Genomic DNA, 27,388 nt, shown 5'->3' with positions numbered 1-27,388 from the left:
GGAGGAGGTTTGACGAGAACGGTAAATGGAAATCACCAAACTGTTGACAGTAAACAAGTCCAGTGAACGGGTTATCTGCCGAGAGTCATAAAGGAAAACGGTTAATGTCAGTGTAAGCTAACAGCTGCTGATGGGTAATGCTGACTGAGAGGAAAATGTTTAAAAATAATGCAGAGAGAAAGAGAGAGGCCGGCAGAACAGCTGCCAGGTGGGAAACGAACATAGAGCTTCCTGTGCAGGCATCCCTGCACTTTGGTCTCATTGGGAAACACCAAATCCTGCAGTGGAAGCTCCTCTCATTTCACACTGAAATCCTCTAAATGGCACATTGTTGGGATTATCCAGTTTCACAATTTATAGGTCACCTGGCAAGCAGACGCTAATAATAACATGACCTACTCCAAATTTCTTAAGATGCTGACCTGATATATTTCAGTCTTTATGATCCAACAAAACTGCTGACTGGCTCACTGTAAGGCTGAGAAAGGATTAACCTTCTGTTCTTGGTGGATGCAGTACTCCCACAGTGAGGTTTCCATATTTTTGGGGGTGGGGTGGGGTATTGGTTTTTCCTGAGGACAATCCTATTAAGCTGAATGATTTAGCAAAACAACCAGGCAGAGGAAAAGAAGCAATTTTCTTAAAAAAAATAAAATAAAAAATAATAATAATATTTTGAGATTTCAGGGAAGCAGTTCCTCTCTGCTTCCTCTGATGTTTCTCAGGTTTATGCTAAAACTGGACCTCAACTATAAAATCCTAAATCTAACCTGATCTTCGTCTCCAATGGCAGCGATGTATCCCAGAATGCTCTGCATCTCCTCCTGCGACATGCCCTTACTAATATAGTACTTGATGAGGCTGCACAGAGATGCGCGGATGGTCCGAACGTCATCCTCGCTCAAGTCACTGTCTTTGTTAGCGTTCTTCCTAAAATATGGAAGAAATGACAATCAGTTCAAAGCCTGGCAAACAGATCCCCACCCACCCCCCACTGGAGTCTTACCCATAATAGAGGCGTATGGTGTCCACCAGAAACTGAACTCCATATTTCTTCCGGAACTGCTTCCTGTTGTCTTTGATGACAGTGGACATGTACTGGATATGACCTGCATTACAAATAAAGAGCACAAGATCTGTCTCATTAAGGAGCATAAACTCTGAAGACCCGCTGTTTTACATCTTTAATGCATTTTCATCAGTGTTTAACTTTCACATAAGATCTTATTTCACTGGACACTGCTGATATCATCTGTTGCTATGAGTATCAAATCTCAAACATTTTATGAGATTCAAAATATGAGTTCTGCAGAAGACAAAAAACAACCAAACAAAAATAAACAAACATACACTTTACAATTTCAACTCTAATCTGAAAGGAATATGACTGACAATTCTGTCAGAGCTTCTTTAGTCAAAACAGCCAGACCAATGAAGGCTAAACTACTGAAGATAAAGTGTGAAGCTTGTGTTCCCGATGCAAATATGGAAAGCCAAAAGGCAGACAGCAGCAGTAAGGCTACCTGACAATAATGAAGCAAAGAAAAAAATATATATATATTTGTGTCTGCCAATACAAGTAAAGTCTGTGCATGGAAAAATGTATTGATTAAGCCAGAAATGGTATGAAATGGAAAGTCTAGGGTTGAGGTGTGTTGCAAAGTAGCTTGCAGAGGCAGCAGAAACGTTGGGTTACTTAACGTAATCCCTGGTTCTTTGATAACAGAGTGAGGTGTTTCACTATGGGAATCGCCTCGGCGTGACCAACTACGGAAGCTCCAATGACACCACGTCTGTCTATGACAGACCTGTCGAGCCGTGCTCAGGGCTCCGCCCCCTCGTACTAACACAGCCGACCAGCTCCTCCTAACTCATTCCAAGCAGATTTCTTTCCGTGCCTAAGCAAGGAGGGAAGTGTTGGTGAAACACCTCACTCTGTTATCAAAGAACCAGGGATTACGTTAAGTAACCCAACGTTCTTTTTCTAACTTCGCTCGGTGTTTCACTATGGGAGATATGGCCCACTCCCGGATTGCGCCAGCTCCCGAAGCTACTCTCCAGTGCTACTCCAGGATCTCAGGTCGAACCTGAGGCACCAGAATCCAGCACCATCTGAGCCAGGGATGACTGTGCAACATCCAGCCGATAAAACCGGACAAACGTGTGCGGCGTAGCCCAGCTTGCTGCCGCACAAATATCCTGGACTGATACACCTCTGAACAACGCCCAGGATGTGGCCACACCCCTAGTGGAGTGTGCTCGGAGTCCCGGGGGGGCCTGCAAGCCCTTACAGCTATAAGCCAGAGCTAAGGCCTCTACAATCCAATGAGCTAGTCTCTGGCGTGATACGGGCCTGCCCTTGTGAGGGGAGGCCCAGGAAACAAACAGCTGATCCGACTTCCTGAATCCAGCTGTTCTGTCAACATAAGTCCCCAAGGCCCGGACAGGGCACAAAGTGTTCAGCCTCTGCTCCCTCTCGGAAGAGAATGGAGGGGGGTGAAAAGCTAGGAGCTCTACTGTAGAGCACCTGTATGATGTTTCCAACACTTTAGGGACAAAGGCTGGGTTAGGCCTCAGGAGTGCTTTAGTGAGTCCCGGGGCCAACTGTAGACAAGAGGGGTGAATAGACAGAGCCTGTAATTCACTAACTCGCTTGGCTGTGGTTAGAGCCAACAGCAGAGTGGTTTTAAGAGAGAGAAACTTCAACCCCACTGCCCCAATAGGCTCAAAGGGGTGGTGGGAGAGGGCGTCTAAAACGACTGACAGATCCCATAAAGGGACCAGTGGTCTAGAAACTGGGAGCGTTCGACGCGCCCCTCTCATGAAGCGACCTACAAGGGGGTGCTGCCCAGCAGGTTTATCACCAAACCCCACGTGGCAGGCTGAAATAGCTGCTAAATAGACCTTTATAGTGGAAAAAGCTTTCCTTTTGTCCAGCAAGTCTTGAAGAAAACACAACAGCTCCACCACTGAACACTGAAAAGGGATAATCTGCTTTTCATGGCACCACTCTTCAAAAACACGCCATTTACTGCTGTAAATGGAACGGGTGGAGGAGGCTCTGGCATTCTGAATGGTTTCAATAACCTTCGGAGGCATGCCTGCTGCCTTCAAATTCCACCTTTCACGGGCCAGGCCCAGAGAGCAACCTGGTCTGGATGGGGATGGTATATCTCCCCCCGCGCCTGAGACAGAAGGTCCCTGCGGATGGGGAGTGGCCATGGCTCGTCCACCAGAAGCTGGATGATTTCTGCTATCCAGTGTTTGGATGGCCACCGTGGAGCTATTAAAATCAGAGACAGCCCCTGATCCCTCACTCTGATCAGTGTTGGGGAGATCAGGCTGAGGGGAGGGAAAGCATACAGCAGAGTTTTTGGCCAAGGATGGGCCAGCGCATCCACGCCCAGTGGCGCGTGTGCGTCTGACAGGGAGAAAAACAGGGGGCACTGTGTGTTTTCTCGCGAGGCGAAGAGATCTACGGCAGCCCGGCCGTATCTCTGCCAAATCTGCTCCACCACCTGTGGGTGAAGCCTCCATTCTCCGAACAGTGGATTTCCTCTGGACAGGAGGTCCGCCCCCCTGTTCAGAATTCCTGGCACGTGAGTTACCCGAAGGGAGAGGAGCCGAGTGCTGCTCCACATAATTATTTCCCTGGCTAACCTGTGTAGCTGCCGGGAACGGGTGCCGCCCTGGCGGTTGATATAAGCAACTACAGTGGAGTTGTCTGTTTTCACTAAAACATGTTGACCCCGGAGATACGGCAGAAAATGCCGTAAGGCTAGGAGCACCGCGCGGAGCTCCAGCACATTTATGTGATTCAGAGTGAGTCTCTGTGACCAAACGCCATTCACTGCTCTGCCCATCATAGTTGCACCCCAACCTGACAGGGATGCATCTGTGGTCAGCGTCACCCTGGATGATACTGCCCCGAGCGGTACCCCCGCCGCGAGAGCTGTCGGGCTCCTCCAGGGCCGGAGAGCCGCGATACACGGCTGCGTTATTTTTACACCACGACTGAGATGCCGGCGAGGGCACAGCTGCAGAGAAGCGACCCACCGCTGAAAATCTCTCATCATAAGCAGCCCCAAGTGTACCACCGATATCACCGAGGCCATGAGGCCGAGGAGGCGGAGACAGAGTGGGAACCGCACGACTTTCCCCAGCTGAAAACGGGAAAGACAGTGAGTGAAGGATGCGATCCTCCGCTCTGAAAGTGCGATACGATAAGAGATGGAGTCTATTCTGAGCCCCAGATACTCTGTAGACTGTGCGGGTTCCAAGTGGCTCTTTTCCAGGTTGATAGTGAACCCAAGCTCCGTGAGGTGATTCACCACCACCTCGGAGTCTTTGATCGCCTGCTCTCGCGATCGTGAGCATATTAGATAATCGTCTATGTAAGAAAATATTCTGATGCCGCTGTTCCTTAACGGAGACAGCGCTGCCTCCACACATTTGCTGAACACCCTCGGAGCTAAGGATAGCCCGAATGGGATAGTTTGAAACTCGTACGCTACGCTCTGACAAGCGAACCTGAGATATTTCCTGTGTGGAGGATAAATGGCGATGTGAAAATATGCGTCTGATAGGTCGATTGTAACAAACCAATCGCCTGTGTGAATTGAGCGACAAAGCGTCTTGTGTGTGAGCATTCTGAACGTGTACTTTCTCAAGTGCTTGTTTAACACACGCAGATCCAGAATAGGACGGAGCGACGTTCCGTCCTTTTTCGGGATGAGGAAATAGCGGGAGTAAAAGCCCTGCTGAGCTTCTTCGCTCGGAACCGCTCCGATCGCCTGTTTGTGTAACAGGGAGGATATTTCCTCCTCCAGCACATTCGCTGAATCGCGACTGGCCACAGAAGCTAACACTCCGCCGAATCTCGGTGGTTTTGCCGCAAACTGTAGTCTGTAACCATGGGAAATGGTTGACAAGACCCAGGGATGAACTGCGCATGCGCGCCACCGCTCCAGCCGCGCTGCGAGCGGGCCTCTGAAGAAGCGGTAGCGTGACGTCACCCCTGTCTCCCGGAAGGAGTTGGGGCTCCCCCTCTCGGGAAGAGCGTGAGCTCCCCCCGCTGGGAACAAAGACAAATTGCAGTGATTTTCTTTTGTTTTTATTTTGAAACTGGGGGGACATTCTGCCCTTGGCAAACTGCCTGGCTGCAGAAATGCACGTTTTATTTCTTTTGTTACCCCCAAACCACAGTGAAGTGTCTGATGACTCTGGGCAGTGCTTGGTGACACAGACAGAGTGCTTAGAAGTGTTTGGTGACACTGCGCCATTTGTCCACAAGTCTGTCCTCCCTGAACTGGAGGAGGAGACTGAGAGGGTGCTCCTGGTGAACTGGAAACTTCCGGAGACCCTGAACTTTGGAGTGATTTGGTTACCCCTTCTAACACCTTCCTTCTCTTTGGGGAAGAAAAGAGGGGTGACACAGAATGCTGCAGGTGTGCTAGGCTGACCGCTTCTTTTTCCCCTCTCCGGGGTGTGACGGCTTGTTCTTTGCAGCAACTGCTGCAAAGGAATGCTTGCCCCAAGGTCTTCGGTTCTCTACCTTGGCCTGGTGGGCACCCTGCTGGCCTCCTGCTCCTCTCTGCATTCTGACCCCACTCTGTCTCCCTCTCACAGCTGCTGCTGTTGCTGCAAAGCCAGCTCTTGGCACCTGCTGGGGCTGAGAGTTAGGTTTTCTGGGTAAGCAGAGATTGAATGCTTCACCCTCCTGCTTTCTGCGGGTGCTTGTTTCTCTCATTCTCTCCAGGGCTGGGCCAAAGAGACCCTTGGTTGGCTCATAGGCTGCATCCATGACCTCAGCCTTCTGAGCATCACCCAGGCCTGACAGGTTTAGCCACAAGGCTCTCTCACCCGAGACTGCAAGGCCCATAACGCGACCACACCCTTGGACTGCTCCCCTGGAGGAGCGAAGAATGAGATCATTAACCACGCAGATTTCATCCCAGAGGGCTGGGTTCGGGGAACCCGAGTCAAGCTGACGGCCCATGTCTTCCAGAATTTCTGCCTGATATGCTGATAGCAGTGTGACTGCATTAAGCGAGCATACTGACTGTGCAGCATATTTGTACGTCCTTTGATAAATAGATGCCGTGAGGCAATCTATCTTGTTGGGCAAAGAAATGCTAGAAGAAGCTGTGATTGCCCTGCGGTTAGGGTGAAGGTGATACGCCACTGAAGGCTCCACTGCTGGGGGTTCAGTCAGCCCCAGTTCACCCATCCCCTGGATCTCAAGCTTAGAGCAGCCCTTGGTCGGAAGCTTGCTTTTAAAAGGGCTTGACCAATAGCGACTCATTTCTTTCATGCAGGCTGGGACTGCTGGCAGAAGCTGCTTTGATGGCGGCAAGGCTGGTGGGAGCCTCTTGCCGTCATACAGGTCGCGTTCTGCCCCTTCGGCATCCTGGGCGGCTGGCCATGGGATGCCTAGCTTGGCAGCAGCCCGTTTGCAGACCTCGTACAAATTGCTGTCCACCAGGGGTGCAACTTCAGCCCCACTCGGTGGCCTGGACTGCTGGGGAGGAAAGGCAGAGTCATCCTCCTGTTCCTCATCCATGTCCTCCAGGTCGAGGAGGTCGGAGTCGGCATCGCCCTCCGCGTCCTCGCCACCCGGCTCGCCCACGTTTTGATCGAGGAGGTCCTCGAACGATGGGGGCATGAGCGGGGACTCTTCTTCCATCATGTCCGCCCAGCTTGTGGAGGCTCGCGGATGACGGATATCGCTCGTAGCAGTAGCAGCCGACAGGCAGGGGTCCTGACTGTTCGTTACTGCTACTCTCAGCCTCCTTTCCAGGACTTTCTCTGGCATCAAAGCACAGTGTGGGCATCCCTGAGGGTCCGCCAGTGAAGCCTGAGCATGCTTGGCACCCATACAGACGATGCACATTGGATGAGGGTCCCTGCCCGAGATGGTGGCACCGCATGATGCGGGGCACGGGCGGGATGCAGCCTCTTTAGCCTTCGGCTCCGACCTTTTGGCGGGAGTAGGAGCCGTAGACATGGTTAGCGGAAAGGGGTGAGACTAGGCTACACCAGGCTCGTCTCGACACGTTAGCCCGTAAGTAGCTAGGACTAGCAGCGGGTGTTAAATCCGATCTAGTCGCGGCGGGAGTCAACTCGTCGTGACACGTTAGCTGCACTCCGCTAGCCAATATCGTTAGCAACTTAATGCTAACCGAACCCTAGGTCGACCAACAAGCTAATGCTAGTGAGACGCTAATGTGGTTCGTGGCCTGCTAACAAGTTAATGCTAGCCGGACACTGAACGAACAGCTCGCCGTAACGCGTTAGCCCGAGTCACACAACGTCGGCTACCTCGCTAACTAAAACCAGGAACCGCTGGGACAGCTCGCCTGACGCGGTTGCTGTTCCACAGTGCAACTCTAAGTACACTTCTTTCGAAGGACTTACTCAGCACGATCCAAACTGGAACCGGAAAAACTGCGTTCGGCGACGTACTCCTACACGGGACGCCTGAGAACTGTTAAGCAGCTAATCAAGTTAGCCTGGATGCGCTGAGGGAGCTCAAAGTAGTTTCTCACGGGAAGAAAGCGAGAATGAGTTAGGAGGAGCTGGTCGGCTGTGTTAGTACGAGGGGGCGGAGCCCTGAGCACGGCTCGACAGGTCTGTCATAGACAGACGTGGTGTCATTGGAGCTTCCGTAGTTGGTCACGCCGAGGCGATTCCCATAGTGAAACACCGAGCGAAGTTAGAAAAAGAACTGCATGGAAGTTAAAGTTAAAGTTCCTTAAATAGGAAGAATATGACAAGCAATAGCTGAACAATCAGCTAATGTGCACCTAGATCAGCTCATGTGCCTGGATTGTTAGCTGAGCTTGGCTCTGCTTCCTTGGTCTGGCTCAGAGTTACAGGACATGAACAGCGCATGAATCAAATGTACAGTAGCTGCATTTGTGACCCTGGTATTAAATACCTTGTTGTGTAGATGAGAAACTGTAAAATCACGTGTATTGAAACAATTATCAAAGGCACACAAATACAAACGTATAGATCTAACCTATGCGTAGCGGGAAGTCCCCTTTGTTCCAGATGTTGAAATTGAACAGCAGATGAGTGTGAAGCTGCTGCAGCAGAGCTTGATTCTTCTCATATGTCACTTGTTCTATCAGGAGCTGCACAGCAACCAGCACGCTGACGCCAACATGCCCAGCTGGCAGCTAAACACACACAAACATAACTATTAACTCAAACACAAACATGTTCAGACACCCATGAAAAATGATGACACGCAGAGGAAACACAGTACAGTTGACTACACGTATGATATGAAAATGCACCTTTTAAGAAACAAAGAGAAGCTTGTTATCAGGTCACTATAAAGCCATGTGACACCCATAACTCAATACCCATAAACAGATAAGGGAAGAAGTAAGCATATTAGTGGATTATTCGGATACCATTTAAAGGGTGTGGTTATATCGCCTAGAGCAACTGTTACCACATCTAAGACACTTTCATTTTATCTCGGTCTCTGTGGAGGCTTTTATTTTCCATTGGTGTAAATGCTGACTCAGTCTCCTCGCTAAGTAAATAAATAGAGAGGGACTTGCACATGACAAAAGACTGAGGAGGAAAAGGAGGGTTTGGATTGGAAAGCTGAAGATTAAAGAACCAGCACACGAAGGGGCAAACAAAAGGACAAAAACACAGACAAGGAACAAACACAGACGAAGCGACAGACAGGGACAAAAAGGATCGGAGGTGAAATAATTATAAAGAATACGTGGTCCTTTGTATCAGAAATCAAATGATGTCAGCCAGACAGTCTGAATTCCTCAGCTGTAAGCTCTTAGAATCAAACTAATCCATACTGAATAGGATGAAAAACAAAAGAGGCTCATGGTCACTGGGCACAGCCTAGTTTAATTAATGTACTGCCTGAAATAAAATCTAATGGATGCTTTGCACCAAAAATACTATTAAAACATCCCTCTATACTAAAGGGAATGCTGACAGGATATGCTCAAACCTAACATAAGATGAAATGCATTTACTTTCACCAAAATCAGAAAATTTGACATTCTTTAAAGGGAGGCTGTTCTGCTCATTTCAAGCTCCATGTGTTTTTTTTGTTTTTTTTTGTTTTGTTTTTTTAATCTTTGGATGTTTTCTTGGACAAGAGATTCTAAATATTTCTTATTTATCTGGACCTTGGTCCAGCCCACCTGATTGGCTGCCCCTCATAAACAGGACGCTTAAACTGCAGGTGGGTGGAGCTTCTGTGCTCACTGACAGACATGCATGCCTGAGATGACCATATTAGGCATATCCTCTCTCTGACATCACACAGAGCCAAGTGTAGAAAAAACAAAACAAAACTGTAAATAAAGAAAGTCACAATTTGCAGAATGAACTTGGTTTTATATTTAATTGTAAATATGTATCCACCCAAATTAGCCATATGCAAAATCATGCTTAAACCAAGACCTTCTGTAGCAGGGCTCCCAGTGTCCCAACGCCATGTAAGTACAGCAGATTCTCCTGGTTGATTGGGTGTCTCTGCAGAAAATGCTTCAGCACTAACAGGAATGTGGCTACCAGATTCTTCTCCAGGCGGGCCTCTGAGGTAGAAAATGTATCTCAGTTTATTTCCTTATTCTGCCCATTAACACAATTGTTTGTTTCATGACAAGGATTTGACAGTTGTATCAGAACAGACCTGAAGACCTGTTAGATGGGAGAATAACCCAATCGCCATCGGCTGGTGTGGTCACATCTGGGGTGATGAAATCAGATCCAGCTGTGGGATCATTCATCTGCTGATCAGGAGTCACGAAAGCCAACTGCTCCAGGATTGGGAAGAGAATTGGCAGGCCACCCACACAGTTGATCATGTCCTGCCAAAGATCAATATTATAGAGCTTAGTAGGGGGACGTGTGGTGCTCAGAATTGAAAAAGAAAGCTGAAAATTCAGCACCACTAAAGATGGCAGTTGTCCAACCCCTGCCTTCCCCCTAGTGGTCAATATAAAAACTACAGATTTAAGGCACTTTACTTTTCATACCCAAAAGCTTTTTTTGTTCTCTAGAACAGCGGTCCCCAACCCCCGGGCCTCGGACCGGTACCGGTCCGTGAGTCGTTTGGTACCGGCCGCGAGAGTTGAGGCGCAGGTGTGAAATGTATGGTTTTCAGGGTTTTTATCAGTTTTCAGCGTTATTTTGTTATCGTTTTTATCGTTAACTCGCTTTTCCTGGGTCTTTTCACGTGTGTTATGAATAAATCTTCTTTTTTTCGGTACTGGTACTAGTTTTATTTTGTTGTATTTATCCGCGACACCTTAAAGGCCGGTCCGTGAAAATATTGTCGGGCATAAACCGGTCCATGGCGCAAAAAAGGTTGGGGACCGCTGCTCTAGAGCACAGATTTGGATGGTTACATTTATTCAAGTGCTCTGTTGGGATATGTCAGAGACTGATGTCAGCATTGTGGACTGAGCCAAAGTCATAATTTCCTCAGGAAAGTCTGTGGACAAAAGCTTTTAAAACATTATTTTGGGACAAACTTACCAAACATTCTATATGATTTGACCAGTTTTCACACAAACTCCAGAACGTGTAAGGAGAATCATTTCAGGCACTGTCCAAAGTTACCCTCCCACAGGCAGCACATCAAACACAGTGGCATTTAGGTAGAACTCTTCTACAGGGAGTGCAGAATTATTAGGCAAATGAGTATTTTGTCCACATCATCCTCTTCATGCATGTTGTCTTACTCCAAGCTGTATAGGCTCGAAAGCCTACTACCAATTAAGCATATTAGGTGATGTGCATCTCTGTAATGAGAAGGGGTGTGGTCTAATGACATCAACACCCTATATCAGGTGTGCATAATTATTAGGCAACGTCCTTTCCTTTGGCAAAATGGGTCAAAAGAAGGACTTGACAGGCTCAGAAAAGTCAAAAATAGTGAGATATCTTGCAGAGGGATGCAGCAGTCTCAAAATTGCAAAGCTTCTGAAGCGTGATCATCGAACAATCAAGCGTTTCATTCAAAATAGTCAACAGGGTCGCAAGAAGCGTGTGGAAAAACCAAGGCGCAAAATAACTGCCCATGAACTGAGAAAAGTCAAGCGTGCAGCTGCCAAGATGCCACTTGCCACCAGTTTGGCCATATTTCAGAGCTGCAACATCACTGGAGTGCCCAAAAGCACAAGGTGTGCAATACTCAGAGACATGGCCAAGGTAAGAAAGGCTGAAAGACGACCACCACTGAACAAGACACACAAGCTGAAACGTCAAGACTGGGCCAAGAAATATCTCAAGACTGGTTTTTCTAAGGTTTTATGGACTGATGAAATGAGAGTGAGTCTTGATGGGCCAGATGGATGGGCCCGTGGCTGGATTGGTAAAGGGCAGAGAGCTCCAGTCCGACTCAGATGCCAGCAAGGTGGACGTGGAGTACTGGTTTGGGCTGGTATCATCAAAGATGAGCTTGTGGGGCCTTTTCGGGTTGAGGATGGAGTAAAGCTCAACTCCCAGTCCTACTGCCAGTTTCTGGAAGACACCTTCTTCAAGCAGTGGTACAGGAAGAAGTCTGCATCCTTCAAGAAAAACATGATTTTCATGCAGGACAATGCTCCATCACACGCGTCCAAGTACTCCACAGCGTGGCTGGCAAGAAAGGGTATAAAAGAAGAAAACTAATGACATGGCCTCCTTGTTCACCTGATCTGGACCCCATTGAGAACCTGTGGTCCATCATCAAATGTGAGATTTACAAGGAGGGAAAACAGTACACCTCTCTGAACAGTGTCTGGGAGGCTGTGGTTGCTGCTGCACGCAATGTTGATGGTGAACAGATCAAAACACTGATAGAATCCATGGATGGCAGGCTTTTGAGTGTCCTTGCAAAGAAAGGTGGCTATATTGGTCGCTGATTTGTTTTTGTTTTGTTTTTGAATGTCAGAAATGTATATTTGTGAATGTGCAGATGTTATATTGGTTTCACTGGTAAAAATAAATAATTGAAATGGGTATATATTTGTTTTTTGTTAAGTTGCCTAATAATTATGCACAGTAATAGTCACCTGCACACACAGATATCCCCCTAAAATAGCTGAAACTAAAAACAAACTAAAAACTACTTCCAAAAATATTCAGCTTTGATATTAATGAGTTTTTTGGGTTCATTGAGAACATGGTTGTTGTTCAATAATAACATTATTCCTCAAAAATACAACTTGCCTAATAATTCTGCACTCCCTGTAGTTTCACCAACCAGTCACAGCACTTTAAAGACCAAGCCACATTTTACATTGATTCAATTCTTCTTCTTTTTTTCTTTTTTTTTTTAAATGAACTTTAAGCATCAATGGCCTTGATTTCATTCTAAAAATAGCTGCTGAGAGGGAAGATGTGCTTCTAGAAGGACCTTCAGTTCATATTAAAACAGTGTGTATATTACATCCATGCAGTACAAGCACAAATACTCCACTGGCCATAAAACTTTTTCATGACAGCACGAGTTGCAGTTTCCGCCCACCTTGATATCCCAGTTAACGACTTTGTTCCCTGTCAGACGTCCGTGGAGCATGTTTGGAGACAGGTCCAGGCAGATGGGGTTTCTGCAGGCCTGTTAACAAAAGGACTTTGTTTAGTTAGCAGGTAAAGTTTCAGCTAAACACAAACAAAAGGAAGTGATGTAACCCCGGAGAATCCCATCTGCTGCTACACACAGCTGATTCTAAGAAGGCGTGGCTGAGACAGTAATCACAGTAAGCACCTTGGGTGAGTAGTGCAGCAACAATTTGGCTGAAAGGTCCACAAGCTCTGATTCTTGGGCTTTAAATGGAGAGATGCAGTTTGGACCTGTGCAGAAAAAACCTTAAGTTATAAAACTGATTCAAACCACATTCTTGTTCAATTCTTTTTTCTTTACATTTATTTTTAATTTTGCACCTCTTCCATAATTTCGCATCACTTACCAGCACTACAGATGGCTTTTATGTGGTTCTGCTGCAGTGGTTCATGAAACACCATGACACTTCCTAGCTGGCCCTGCAGGGACGTGGGGCTTCCCCACTCACTATCCTGAGTGCCCGCTGAGATTAGCTTAGTCACAGACTCAGGCTTCCCTCCCAGGAGGCCTCCCCAGGTGTGAGGGGACAGGATGCCGCCCAGTGACGAGCGAGTGGTAGGGGTGGTGGCCGAGGAGAAGGGAGGGTCTGGGATCTGGGAGGGTGGAGGAGTGGTGGTGCGCTGGCCTGCTGAGCCGATGCAACAGGAGGTGAACGGCTGCAGGAAGAGTAAAGCAGAAGAATGTGAGAAACAAAGAAAGAATATAAGACAGCAAAAATATTTTAGAAACTGTAAAATTTAGGTGTTGGGACAGATAAGCTGATTGGTTCATAATAATAATAATAATAATAATAATAATAATAAAAATAATAATAATGGAGGTTCAGGTCTCACCTCTGTCATGGTCGGGTACTTGAGGGGGGCAGAAAGTTTCTGCTGTCCGTCCACATAAATGTAGACTAGACTCTGTCCAAATGGCCTCTTTCCAGGCACATGCACCACACCGATGCTGTGCTGTGGACAGAAATTCAAACACCTCCGTTAGGCGTCAACTTCCTAAACGACAACTCCACAAGAGGTCCAAATGAAGTATTCATCTAAATAAATACTCTACACATATAATCTTTGTGTAGCTGGATTTATTAACTCAAGGAACAGTCAAGGGTGTTACACATCTTTCTGATTCATCTCTGATAAATACTGATGTATTCATGTGCTCTGGAGACGCATTTTTCAGTGGTACTACCCTTTCAGCAAAGAAATGACATCATTAAATCTGACTCACCCAGAGAGAGTCACAGAAGCAGTAATCAGGCAGCATGACTGTGACATACTCCTTCTTTGTGCATACGGCAACAACCAGCACACCTGCTGAGCTAATAAAGGCCTCAAAACCCGTTCCTCCTGGAGTAAAAAAGCTGTAGAGAATCAAAGAAAAATATTTGAAATATTTTGAGTGTTTAACATGCACAGCTTTTTACTGAAATTGTTGCTATAGGTTACACTGAGGGGCCAAATAAATCCAACCACGGACTACTTGGGGTATGAAGGGACTGAATTCCCTTTTTTCCTGGTAAAAACAGCGTTTCCCTTCTCAATGCAGATTTGTTTATTTTAACTATTTAATGCAGAATAATCCAATATGCTTTGAAAGATTGAGTGCTAATTATAGAATAACAGATAGGTTTTTACCAGATTACTGCCTACCATTGTCAAAAGCCTTTGGTTTACAAAGGTTAACATTATATGTAAAATTTAAGATTATAAACATCCTTCAACACTGATTTAAATATGAAATGTGTTGCCAGTTATTCCTGCCTATATTTATGTCTTTTCTTCTGACCTGTACAGCTGTTTTCTCTTGTCTTTGCTGGATGGGCCCAGCTGGTCCTGGTCCAGTGACAACCAGGCGAGGAAGCTAAAGGCAGACCCTGGCCAGCGGTGCACTGTTGGAACTACGATGCCAGCCATGCTGGGCGACAGGTCAAAGTACTGCATGGCACTTTCCAAACCTTGCTTGCGCACCATGGCGAGGAGGGCTTTCAGAGCAGGACCTACGTATGGATGTGCTTGGCTGGACTCTGGAAGCCGAAGGAGACGCAAGAACTCCAACAGTTCCCTGGCACTCAAAGACTGGCACCCAAGTGAGCCCACTAGCCCCAAAAGGCTTTCAGCACAAGCTCTGTGTAGTCGCTCGTGGCGCTCCAGGGCAGCTAGTGCGCGCATGACCATGGCTGCGTTGACACAGGTAGCACGGGTCTGGCGGTTGAGGCAACTAAGGCGGCGGAGCCAATCGGCTGTGAAGAGCTGCAGTTCTGAGGAGTCCAGCTCTGGGAGCCACTGGACCAGCAGCAGCAATGGCTCCACATTACTGATGCCCAGGAGGCCCACTGAGGTGTGCTCACCCTCCACTGCCTGGATACACACACACACAGAACTCTAGTCACCAACCATTAACGATTTAGGAAATACAGCCATTAAACACTTTGGATTATTCAGACAACTATAGAAATTTGAAAGTCAGACAATAAAAGTCTTCAGTGTTTGTCTCACCATATTCATCAGCTCTTTGAGGAGGTGTCGAGATGGCTGCCCGAGGGAGATAAGTACTTCGTACAAGTGATTGTACCCGATCCTCTCCTTAAAAACCTCCTGTACAAATCAAGAGAGCCACAAGGAATTTTGTAACAATTTGACTCCAACTAAACGTCTTTGTAATATTTCAGAAACGTTTCAGGACGTTACAAGTTTTATTCACTTAGCATTAAATGAAAGTCTCTTTAATGAAACAATATCAATTGTTCTATCATTTGTGTGGCATAGAACAGCACACCGACAAAGATATAAGTGTCTCCAGTCACTCAGTCTTCCCAGGATATTTTAGGAGGCCACCAAGTCAAACCCTGCTGACTCCGCTGATAGCCAAATGGTTGTGAAGCAGGCTCTCATATACAAGGTGTGCTATTTAAGCTCTTTTAGCCCACAGTCACTAGCAATCTCTAAAAATATAAAATTGCAAAATTAAAAGTAACAGACTACCAATAGTTTTACCTTTGCAGCTGGCGATTTGTGCATCACTGTTGTTAGGGCTTTGATGGTTGCTACGGCAAGGGAGTCCAACCGCCCTTGAAACACCTGAAAGAAAAAAAACTAGTCTGTCCCCTGTTGCTAAAAAGTTATTTTAGTAGGAAAAGTTGGTACTGACAGATTATTGCAACACTGAAGACCAACTTCTTTCAGGGCCTAAAAACAACATGCATCACTATAAAAAAAGATAAGTAAACTTTAGTTGATGCCTTGGAGTCTGATTCATTTTGTTTGTGTAAAAAGTGAGTAAAAATCACTGATGATGGTTAGAACCCTGCAGTAGGAGCTGGCATCAAGGCTTGTACTGCAGATGTTATAGTGAAGGTAAGACTTGTTCTTCTGCTCCAGGTAAAAAGCAATCCTTTTAATAGCATCGGGACATCAAGGTTTAGTTTAAAACAAAAAGAAACACCCACTTCCACACAGACAGTCAACCACAAAGAAGTACCTCACTGTTTTTCTTTCCACAGTGGCACACACATTTAAAACAAAGCATGCAACCCAGAAAACACAAGCCAAACCATGACACATTTAACACAGATCCATCTCCATCCAGCTTTGTCCTGCTCATGCCCGACACATTCTGGGTCACTAAACCCATTATTTGATTGACATGAGAATGCTCTGCACAGTCTCGGAGCAGCTGGAGAGGGACTGTGGCAAAAACAAAACACTTAGATCATCGTCACAGAGTCCAGATTACCTCAAACCACTGAACTCTGTGAGAACACACACCAGGCCATTGTGATAGCATTCCAGTGGAGCCCTTAGTATACCAAAGAAAACCAGGACAATGCGTGAGAAGGTGGGAATAGGAGTGAAGAGGTGCTCAGGGGAGTTAGGAAATTGCTTTAACACATGAGGCATCGAAGTCACTCCACAGCAAGGCCACAAAAATCACATTGTTGAGTGGTTGTTTATCACCTTAGCTCAGTTGAAGTTTTAAAACATCAGTTTTTGTCTCCCCACTTCATCGCATTTACATTTGTAAATTTAAATCTAAATTGAGCGAACGTCTGCTTTTTCCCCCTTTCCATTCTGTGTGAAGAGCGCTGACTGACAGCTGAAGTAAAAGAAGGACCAGGAAATATTAAAACTTAGTGAACTTAGTGAAGTTTTACTTTTCACTGTTCAGCTGGTATTTCTTGACTCACTAAAGTAGACCAAATCTTTCATCTCTGTATGTGAGATAGGTTAACTTACCTGCTGCTACATGTCATTTTCTGTTCATGCTGGAAGCTGTTTTCCTTTATTGTTTGGCGAGACATCTTTTTGGTGCATCATCGGCACTTTACAAGTTACGGATCCTGATCTAGCCTAACATTTATGAACCTTTCAAATTAATTATGGGAATGATCAATGGGAATGTACCTTTATATCTGTGTAAAAAGATTCTGTAGGCAAGAGAAAAGATTTTAGGTACCAGACACATTTTGATTTGGGTTTGTAGTCTGCTTGTGGGTTTAGTTCTATTGACCAATCACATTTGAGCAGGATCTGGTTTGCTGGTGAACAGTCCCTGTGCAGAGCGAAGGTGGGAATGCATTTTCTGAATCTATGAGCTATCGCCTGATGATGCATTAGCTGCATTTGCAGTCACAAAGAATGATCAGCACCCTGACAGCAAGAGGATTCTCTGTTAATCATCTTTTGGTTGCTCCCTTTAGGGTTCGCCACAGTGAATCATCTGCCTCCATCTCACACTGTCCCCAGCATCCTCTCATCATACTCTGGCACCAAATAATATCTTTTCTCTAGATCCACAAGAGGGTTGACTTCCTGTATCAACCCTCTAAAACACTGTATATGTAGTGCTCTCTCGGCATGAAGCCACACTGCTGCTTGCTGATCGTCACCTCTGCTCTTAACCTAATTTCAACAACTGTTTCCCATTGTTTGACTTATCAGCTTTATCCCTCTGTGGTTACTACATCACCCGTCATCACCCTTGTTCTTAAAAACTGCTGCCGGTACACGTTTTCTCCATTCCTCAAATCTTGTCTGAATGAAGTCTCCTGGACATCTCTATACCTCCACAGGTATGTCATCTGGACCAGCTTCATCCTTGTCACAGCTGTCCTCACTTCCTCCTTGCCAATCCTCTGTACCTTCTGATTCACTAACTTACCTCCATCAGTCCTCCTCATTCTCATTTTCTTTATTCATCTGCCTGTTAAAGTACTCCTTCCATCTTCTCAACACACTCTCCATCTCTATCTTAAATCACCCTAACCTGCTGCACATCCTTTCTAGTTCAATCTCTGCCCAGCCAATTGATACAAGTCTTTTTCTCCTTCCTAAGTATCCCGCCTCAGTACTACTTACTTCATCTCCCTTACTATACATTTACCTTACTATCCCACTTTTTCTGTGCTAACATCTACCTTTCTTAAACTTTGCACCACAAAGTCTCCTTGTCCTCTTTCCTCTGTCATGTTGGCTTCAGCCAACAACAGCAAAGTTTCCAATGGCACTTTATTGGCAACAAGACCGGCGTCGTTATCCCAGACCATGACCAGTCTGGTATGGAAATCTCATTCCTGATGATCTGCATGTTTGATTTGGCAAAGACTTTATGGCAGATGTCATTCCTGACACAACCCTCCCCTTTTATTTGGGCTTGGGACTAGCAGTAGGAAAACATCGGCGTGTTCTCTATTGTGCTATTAATTCACAATCCAAGTAAAATAGTAATAATAGTAGTAGTAGTAGTAGTAGTAATAATAATAATAATAATAATAATAATAATAATAATAATAATAATAATAAAGAAAGGTAAGGCAGTATGAGGGTCTTGCTGTGGAGCGGCCTCATGACTCTGGTGAGATGAAAGTGGAGGGATTTGGCAGCAGTAGCAGATGAGAATAAGGGCAGGGCAGATGAATGATGTGGAGGGGGTGAGATAATGTGGGGCTTTTCTCGGCGGTACCTGAGTGTCCCTCTCGCCTGTCAGTAACCTGTTGTTGGTTATATCTTTCTGGTCCTTGTCTGCCGCCGTGCACCTAGCATTAACCAGCTGATAGACACAACAGGCAACATGTCAACATAGCATGTGGGGAGGCTGATAGAAAGAGACAAGGGAGAGACAGAGGACAGTGCAGGGGAGGAGGAAAGATGTTATAAGTGGAGGAGAGGGTGCTAGGTTAATAGCAATGTCACCGTGTGGACGCGTTGTTTGGTGATCCAGCTGCGCTGTGCAGAGGTAAACATGCAAGGAGGGCAAAATGCTCTTTCTCACATTGAAAGTGAAATACTAAAACATGACAAACAGGATTGACGAGACCTGGACAAAACTGTATTCAACTTCAAATGTGTCACCTGCAGCAGACTGACCAGATATGTAATAATAAAACCAATTTCTAAGATGTGAACTTCAACTCCATATTAAAAAAAATAAAATTTTTTCCATCAACTCATATATTACTCAAGTGAATCAATAATCTGAAAAATAATTACACATTAATGTGATTCCATATGATACCATACTAGTGCAACTGTGGGCCCAGGTATGGGTGTAGTATTCAGAGGAAAAAGTCACATATTTACAAGTAAAATCCTGAATAATATCTGAGATGCAGGACAGTTTGCTGATGCTCGTCATGTACTTGAATTGTACAACCTAATCAAATAACTTTGGAACAAATTTAGCAATAAGGAAACACCCAACTCCAGCCTGGAAACCCCAAATTATCAGAAACCTCCAGACTTTAAAGAGACACGGCTGTGTGATGAGCCCATTTAGAGGGCAACAACATTCTTATTTGGTGGGGGTGATAGCTGCTCTGCATCAAGTACTACAGCAAATGCAAGCATATTGCTGTTTACATCATATATACTGTGTTTAAATATTCATCCATCTTATTCTGCTTATCCAATTCAGGTTCGGGGGTTAACATTATTAATCTAATCCCATGCACATCTATGGACTGTGGGAGGAAGGCGGAGGACCTGGAGAGAACATGCAAACTCCGCATAAAAAGGCTCCATCTGAGGCCTCATGCATATTCATGCAAGGTGTGCATGATTATGCATGAGTTTGCACGTCCCTGTTTAGCAACAGTATCTGGGGTATGATGAGGGAGATTCAGTCTTAGAAGCTGAAGATTTAATTCCTTAACATAAAACAAAAACTCTCTTAGTATTTTTTTGACTTGCAAATTCGCAAATGATCGTTTTTCTCTGAATATCACCCCACTTCTCACAGCTCCATGTGTTTGGCTTCCTGCTCTTTTTTCTTCATTTTCTCGCTCTCTCTCTCTCTCTTTTTAAATAACAAATACAATGAAAAACAACAAGATACAATACAAGCATTGCATCACAGTGTGGCCTCCTTATCAGTGTGTAAACACAAACAGCCTTAGGAGGCTGGGGTATCAGATACAAGATACTAACAAGAACAACAAAGATCCTGCACAGTTCTCGATGCCAGCTGAATCTACGGGTTATAAATAGACAAAAAAGAAAAAAAGAAACAGAAAAAAATAAGGAGCTGTGCTTTTACCTTGCTGTTCTGGAGCAGTCGTGTGAGATGCTCAAAACAGTTACTGTTGAGGAAGATGGCTTGTAGTACTGGCCTGTCTGAACACAGGAACATGTCCCTGATAGTGTCTGAAAGGCAGCAGGAGAAATCAACACAGAGGGGCAAAGAGTGAGACAAATAAAAAAGGAGTAGAGAGATGAATGATAACAGAATGTAAACACTGTTAGATTAGCTTGGCTTCCATCTTTGAAAATTATCCTTAAACAACATGTAGCAGCTGATAACTAATTTAAAATGTCTTCAAAATGATGAAAGACACACTTTTGTGAATTAAGATCATACCTAGCATGTTTACTTGCAGGGCCACAAATCTGCTCTCCCAGTGTCGACCCAGTGTTGGCACTCGGCCCTTGGCTTGCTGCTGCTGCTGCTGGGCAGCCACGACAGCTGCTGGGTCCGAGTTGAGCAGCTTAAAGTAGTTTTCCAGCACTGAGGCAATTTCCACCTGCCGCTGGTCTGAGCTGGAGGCCAGGAGCCGCTGGACCACCTCCCGCAGGCAGCCCAACGTCAGCAGTGCTTTACGGTCTGGGGCCTCACTATCCCAGTCCTCGCCTTCCTCTGAGGAGCAGCTACCCATGGAGCAGTCAGCCAGGACCCGCATCAACACTTCCATGGTGGCTGGAGAAATTGCAAGGAGAGCGTTCCTCTGCCGGGGTTGCAGTGGTGGAGGGAGGGAAACAATGTGAGTTAGTCAAAGCAAGTCACTCGAGATCAGAGAGAATTGAAAGTGCCGTCCTAGAGTGCGGGAAAGCGGCAAGATAAACAACAATACCACTGAAAAATAAAGAATACAATAGCAACTCATGCACTGCATTCAAGATGAAGAGTGCTCATTTAAACATCAATGCTGTATTCCTTTGCTGGTGATCAACCAATCAGATAAAGCAGAGAAATAAAAGAAACCATAAACCAAAAGTCACTCCTTCATATCCACAACATAGTCTGAGACAGTTAACAAGAAGCAGTTCTACTTAGTACTACTACTACTAATAATAATGATGATGAATGGCATCTCAAAGCACTCTATCACCACATTTATGGCCACCAAGCCCAGCTCATTTAAGCTGAAGCTTACCTGATCTCCAGCAACTACTGCTCCAAACAGGTGTAGCAGGCAACATTTCAGACTCTCCTTTAGATGCTCGCTCTCCTGGAAGCACTCTGTAAGGAGGGCAAACATGTAAATACACAAGTGTGGCTTTCCTCAACTTCCACCTCTCAAGTAAACACTGCATGAATTCAGATGCAGAAACAGCAAATTCTCATATTTTTTATGAAAGGAGGGTCGACGAAATCGGCAAAGCAAATAAGATAGGACCTTAACTATCACACACGCCACCCCACACACACACACACACACACACACACACACACACACACACACACACACACACACACACACGGTAGTAATTTTAGTTTTACAGTGGTCCCAGTCACCCATTAACTCATCTGTCAGCACATCCAGCTGGGGAAAAGAAATCCGACCTTTGGGCTCCGTGATGTCTACTTCCTTCATCCCATACATTTCAAAACAATTCAATTTAGTTCCCTGAATAACACTAATTACAATCCTACAAATTTAGACATAATATACAAACATGCTTAATGAAAGGAACAGTACTCTCACAGACTTGCTGCTTGCCCACAACCCAAAGCACACAAGCAGGAAAAGAAGTGGACACACATGGTTTGTCTGGTTGAGCCTTGGGTGTTATCTTTTGTGATAAACCACAGCAGCCACACATTTGACACAGGACAGAAAGGAGTATTTGTTTAAAATGGCCCCCAGCAGCGCTGAAGTGGCTTGACAGATACTATTCACTATCTGCTCATCTCCACGAATGGTAAACAGAAAAAAATGCACAAAGAACGGATTCACCAGGACCCAGAGAGGAAAGAGGGGGAGGCGGTGGGAGAGAGTGATGGCGTGGGAGCTCTTAGAAGAGATGATAGGGGAGGACAGAGGAGAGCACAGCTTATGGTCTGTAATCAGAACAGTAGTGGGATGTACTGAGAACTGCTTCTACATCCTTACTTGAAGAGGACTCTGAAGAAGGACCATATACACATTTAAAAATAAGTGCACACAGTGGCACACTGTAAAGTTCAGAGCAGCTGAAAGTTCTGCACATTTGATTCATATACCTCTAAAAAACACTCTGGTACATTGAAGGGAGTGGGAGTGAGGGCTCGAGTGAAAAGCAAGACACTTACGGTAAAAGAAAGGAACAAATTCAACAGTGAGGGGAGCTGCTTTGTACTTCTGCCTGCTCCTCTCTACCGTACCCATCTGCTGCTCCCTGGAAGGAACAAAAACAGCACACTGAGGAACAGTTCCTGTTCATTTTCAGTACAACTCAATTTTATTTATATAGTGCCAAAAAACACAACAGCAGCCTCTTCAGGGTGCTTTACATTGTAGGGTAAAGACTAGGGGTGGGTTTTGATTATCGATTTATCGATTAAAATCGATTCTGGCTTGGATAACATGATATCGATTCATTAAAATCCTGAATCGATTTTTAAATATAAATTTATTTTGCCTGAAACACCAGAATTTCTACAACCACAAAACAGTAAATGAGAGCAGGTACATGGATTCTGCACAAAAACGTGGACCCAACACATCAGAATCAGTGAGATGTCGCCTTTCTCACCCGACGGCACATACGTGGACACGGACACGCTGTCGGGGCTGAAAGCAGACAGATCACTGATTTTGAAGTGTCGGCGGGCGCTTTGTGTTTACGTGTTTACTTATGTGTTTACTTTTTGTGCTAGATTCTGAAGCTGCAGGTTTTATCTCTCTCCAAACAATATTGACTGAACCAGCAGCCAAAGACAATCCAAACTACGCTTCACATTTCGCTTCACATAAACATAGTCACGAATTTCTTTTGCTGTTTTGCTTCCACCACGATAAAAATCACACTTCATGTAGAGCTCTCTCTCTAAATCGATAATCAAAACCCACCCCTACTTATTACCCACCAGTCTACGGTGTCGGCTGCTGTTTTTTTTTTGTTTTTTGTTTTGTTTTTTTGTTACTTCCGACAAGAAAGCCTCATTTCTGCTGTTCAATACTGAACAAATTTAAACTTTTTAAAATTATGCAAAATGCTTAGCTGTGTCTCTAATCAAACCGCTGTAACTTTGCTCTGCTTCACTTCGTTTTTGATCTACTGCACAACATTTTTAAGGTCACCTGCTATAAAAACCCAGACCAGGAAAACCGCCTTCATGTTTTTCTGTGTTTTATCCTTATTTACTTTGACACAAAGGTATCTGCTGTGATGATTACACCTTTGATAAAGTCTCACAAGTGTCAGCTTTCTTTTTATGGATATAAAAATATAGATATGTACTGATAAGTGATCAGAATTATAATATTTCTGACTGTCTGAGGCAAAATTCCCCGATTTAAATCAAATCGAATCGATTCGATTCTAGAAATCAGTGACGATATCCAGCCCTAGTAAAGACCCGACTATAACACAGAGAAAACCCCAACAATCAAACCACCTGCTTTGAGCAAGCATTCGGCAAAAGTGGGAAGAAAAAACTCCCTTTTGACAGAAGAAACCTCCAGCAGAACCAGGCTCAGCAGCGGGGCAGCCATCTGTCATGGCTGGTTGGGGGATGATGGACCCGAACTGAGCAAATTACCTAATCAAAGCAAAGTTAACCTTCCTTGCTGCGTTACCATGCCAACTACAGAGCCACAGTTTTATATAAATTATTATCTGAATGACACACCTAGGAGGAAACAGACCAATGAGGAGTAAGCTTCTTCGTAAGCTATCCAGAGAGCACCTTCAGTAGGTTTGTATGTATTATCAGATATTAAAAGGTAAATTTTAAAATAAAATCCCATCATTGCATATTTTGTAAATAACGCCTTCAGGAAATGACTTCTTTGCCATTTCTGCTGTTGGTGTTGCAGGATGGGGACAAACTAACCCTCATCCCCTTTGCAGTTCTAGGAGTGAAAACTAAATCAAACTGCAGTCTGACTTTTGAAAATAAAGAAAAAATAATCTAAAGCAGTTTTATGTAAAGCAAAATAGTTTGTTTCAACATAAAGTTTAGTCTTTAGCTTTAAAGAGTTTCCAGTCCTAGCTTTGCAAACCCAGAAAAAAAAAATTATATTTATGGTTCTAGCAATGTCCACTTGTGCAAGGAACACAAATCTGATGAAATAAATTAAATAAAAGACAAACAATGTGTGTTAGGATGTTTTACCAACAGTCTGATGACTGATAATGGAAAAAAATGACTACCAGTAATAAGATATGAGGTGTTATCAGCCACAAGAATGGGGAAGCAGACTGTGAGACTAGGCACACCTACATGTGCAGTGAGCATTTGCCACCAAGTCAAAAATCCAAAGTGCAGCAGCTTGCTAGCACATAGCTGCTAAACACGGGGTGTTAAATTTCACTGTCAAGAATTATTTTAACTCCTTTTAGCCAAATAAAAACAGTCTGTTACTCTGAAGCGGACCGCGTTCCCCTCAGGTGTGATTGTCAGTAAAGCTAGATGTCGTTACCCGCACGTTCGATGCCTCCAGTTGTGGTATGGATCGTAGAGGCTCTCGCAGAATGCCAGTGCATGACGGACAAACTCCTCCGCCTGACTCTGGTCCGCCATCTCCTTCTCTTTGGTCTTACTCTTCAGCTGTAATAGAAACAGCCACATTACATACTGCACATACTATTCAGTCTCAGTGAGACCTTCTCTGTTTAATCAATACAGTCAGCTGTGTGTAATAGTTAACCCAAATTTCTGTTACTGGGAGTAGGTAGCCAAGTAAAAGCTATTAGTTATTTCTACTCAGTTATTTCTGTTTTAAGAATTTTTTTTTTCATCTTTTACAAATTCAAACAGGGAAAAAGAAGGAAAAAATGCTTTTTTAAAGTAACAAGGAGAGAATCTCATTGCATGGTTGGAGGATTGTGACCCACTCTTGCAGAATGTTTGTGTGTTTTTTTGTTTGGGTTTTTTGGTAAAGGTTTTTGAGGATGTTCAGTTTGCATAAATGGGAAGACCAAAAGGTCAGGCTTCTTTTTGAACAGTGAATCATGCACAGCTGCTCTTTTTAGTCCAAGAATGAAAGTACAGAGGTGGATATTACAGCAGCTGGTCACCTTTAACTGAATCCATTCTTTCATCCAATACTGAAATCTTTTCCACCTACCCCAGTTACAACATAAACCAAAACCATAATCCATCCTCCTCTGTGCTCAAGCATTTGAGAGTTGTTCTTTCATTGAAATAAAGGTCTCCTCCCCTACCCCCCAACATACCAAAGCAGTTTTTTTCCATCAGTCTAAAAGATTTGCTGGTGAGATGCATCAGGCTATGTTGACGGTGATTTTTTGGGTGGGTAAGAATTAGAGATGGATCGATCCGATATTACGTATCCGTGGTTCAGGGGGTTGGGAAGCTCATCTTGTAAACGGAAAGTTGCCAGTTCGATCCCCAGCTCTGTCTGTCTTGGTCGTTGTGTCCTTGGGCAAGACACTTCACCTACCGCCTACTGGTGATGGCCAGAGGTGTGATATGGCAGCCTCGCTTCTGTCAGTCTGCCCCAGGGCAGCTGTGGCTACAACTGTAGCTTGCCTCCACCAGTGTGTGAATGTGAGGGTCTCAAAAAGCTTGAGCAATCCATTATTATTATTATTATTACTGACCTAAATTACTGGATCGGATATCGGAGAGAAATAAAAAATGTAATACGATCCATTAAATATCACAAAAGCACCTCAGAAAACTTGCGACATGGCGTAACTCAGCTCATAACCTTAGTACATCGGAGCAGTATACGTCACGTGATAGAGCGGCTGTGGCGTGCTAGACCTGTCGGCGGTCTGGTTGAGCATTTGTAGCCTCGCTACCAACCCGGCATTTCATCTCCGAGAAAGTTATCCCAGACAGGAGTAAAGCAAGTGTGTAAGTTCATCTCCGAATGTTTGTCCCATGTTAAGCTTAACAACTGATATATGGAGCGACTGCCTCTTCTCTCTCCCTCCCTGTCCTGTCACTACTTCAATCATGAAACTGATTAATGATCAGCTGATTGGCTTTTCTGTCGCGACTCCCGTCTCTCTTGTTCATTTATCGCCCACTTTGCATCAGAAAGAGGAAACCAGCGGCTAAACAACAGCAGCAGGTTTAAGCTCGATAAGCTGTTGTTAGAATTTATTTAATATTACTTTCTACACCAGGATCCTTTTCTACGCACGGCTGGTAACTGTGCAGCAAAGTTTTGCCAGGGGGGCCGATAGGGCATTAACAGGGAAAAGGGGGGTACAAAGAAATACTTTTCTTTCTTATTCTCATTTAAAATGTCCAGCTTTTAATAAATAATTATCTGAATCTTAAATCCAAAGTTTTAATCTGATGTAAAATGTATAGAAGTCCATTATTGTATATAGTAACTATTAAGTCTAATATACCCTAGTAAGCTATAGTACTTTTGGGAAGATACAATCAGTGCAGTCTGCAATTCTGTTGAAGAAAGATGTTGAATCTATTTAATTATTGTAGAAAAATAATTGATTTCTGTGCATTTTTTTTTTTTTTTTTTTTTTTTTTAAAACACGTGCATTAACCTCCTAGGACCTGGCGTCCACATATGTGGACATCACATTTTGGGTTATTTAGACCAAAATACTCAATTTTGCTCTGCAAGAGCCTGATATCCACTTGCGAGGACATTATACTGCTACTGTTCTATCAAATTTTTAAATGAATATCCTCATATGTGGCTCTTATTTTTCTTAGAAACAAAAATTAGGTAAAAAAAAAATAAAAAATTTGCTAATTCTTTGTTTTTACATTCATCAGGTCCCAATCAGATCAAATATCAAAGAGAAATTAAAAATGCATGCCGTGGAAGAGTTCGGGTCTTAGGAGGTTAAATTAAAGTTGATTACGTCGATTAAGCATCACGAGGCGGAGGGTGGTTCCCTTTTTTTTTTTTTTTTTTTTGCTGGGAGTTGGCAACCCTATTAGTTAGGTTGTTTAATATTTCTGCTAAGTACTCTTTAAAATACCAGAATAGGGAGGATGGTGCAGGTGTAAGGTTATTAGCTTGATGAGTGTTGCTGAACTATGAAACATCTTGGGTGCAGTGTACTTTTTGAATATAGGTATAACAGAATAGCTTTAGTGTTTTGTTTTGTTTTTTTAAACTTGGCTATGAACTTATACACA

At 44.4% G+C, this 27,388-nt stretch overlaps 1 protein-coding gene across 2 annotated transcripts in view; it reads right to left on the bottom strand.

Moving 5' to 3' along the window:
- Nucleotides 1-27,388, bottom strand: part of nbeal1 (neurobeachin-like 1) — a 63,256-nt gene that overhangs the window by 18,789 nt on the left and 17,079 nt on the right. Inside the window, exons 6-24 of one of the 2 annotated variants that reach the window (XM_040051818.1) lie at nucleotides 24,720-24,847; nucleotides 22,385-22,470; nucleotides 21,246-21,331; nucleotides 20,453-20,816; nucleotides 20,132-20,238; nucleotides 18,560-18,646; nucleotides 15,595-15,678; nucleotides 15,097-15,195; nucleotides 14,387-14,958; nucleotides 13,829-13,961; nucleotides 13,438-13,557; nucleotides 12,951-13,260; nucleotides 12,749-12,834; nucleotides 12,509-12,598; nucleotides 9,686-9,863; nucleotides 9,454-9,587; nucleotides 8,024-8,183; nucleotides 1,007-1,109; nucleotides 771-930 (exon numbers count right to left, since the gene is read on the bottom strand). In XM_040051818.1, coding sequence (XP_039907752.1) covers nucleotides 771-930; nucleotides 1,007-1,109; nucleotides 8,024-8,183; nucleotides 9,454-9,587; nucleotides 9,686-9,863; nucleotides 12,509-12,598; nucleotides 12,749-12,834; nucleotides 12,951-13,260; nucleotides 13,438-13,557; nucleotides 13,829-13,961; nucleotides 14,387-14,958; nucleotides 15,097-15,195; nucleotides 15,595-15,678; nucleotides 18,560-18,646; nucleotides 20,132-20,238; nucleotides 20,453-20,816; nucleotides 21,246-21,331; nucleotides 22,385-22,470; nucleotides 24,720-24,847 — 3,087 coding nt within the window. The remainder of the gene's footprint in view (nucleotides 1-770; nucleotides 931-1,006; nucleotides 1,110-8,023; nucleotides 8,184-9,453; nucleotides 9,588-9,685; nucleotides 9,864-12,508; nucleotides 12,599-12,748; nucleotides 12,835-12,950; nucleotides 13,261-13,437; nucleotides 13,558-13,828; nucleotides 13,962-14,386; nucleotides 14,959-15,096; nucleotides 15,196-15,594; nucleotides 15,679-18,559; nucleotides 18,647-20,131; nucleotides 20,239-20,452; nucleotides 20,817-21,245; nucleotides 21,332-22,384; nucleotides 22,471-24,719; nucleotides 24,848-27,388) is intronic. The other variant, XM_040051819.1, reaches the window with a different exon arrangement.

Source organism: Simochromis diagramma, unplaced genomic scaffold, assembly GCF_900408965.1.
Source record: "Simochromis diagramma unplaced genomic scaffold, fSimDia1.1 OVJJ01000107.1, whole genome shotgun sequence".
Classification (NCBI taxonomy): domain Eukaryota; kingdom Metazoa; phylum Chordata; class Actinopteri; order Cichliformes; family Cichlidae; genus Simochromis; species Simochromis diagramma.
The sequence above is the reverse complement of the archived record's forward strand: the minus strand, read 5'-3'. Positions and strand labels throughout refer to the sequence as shown.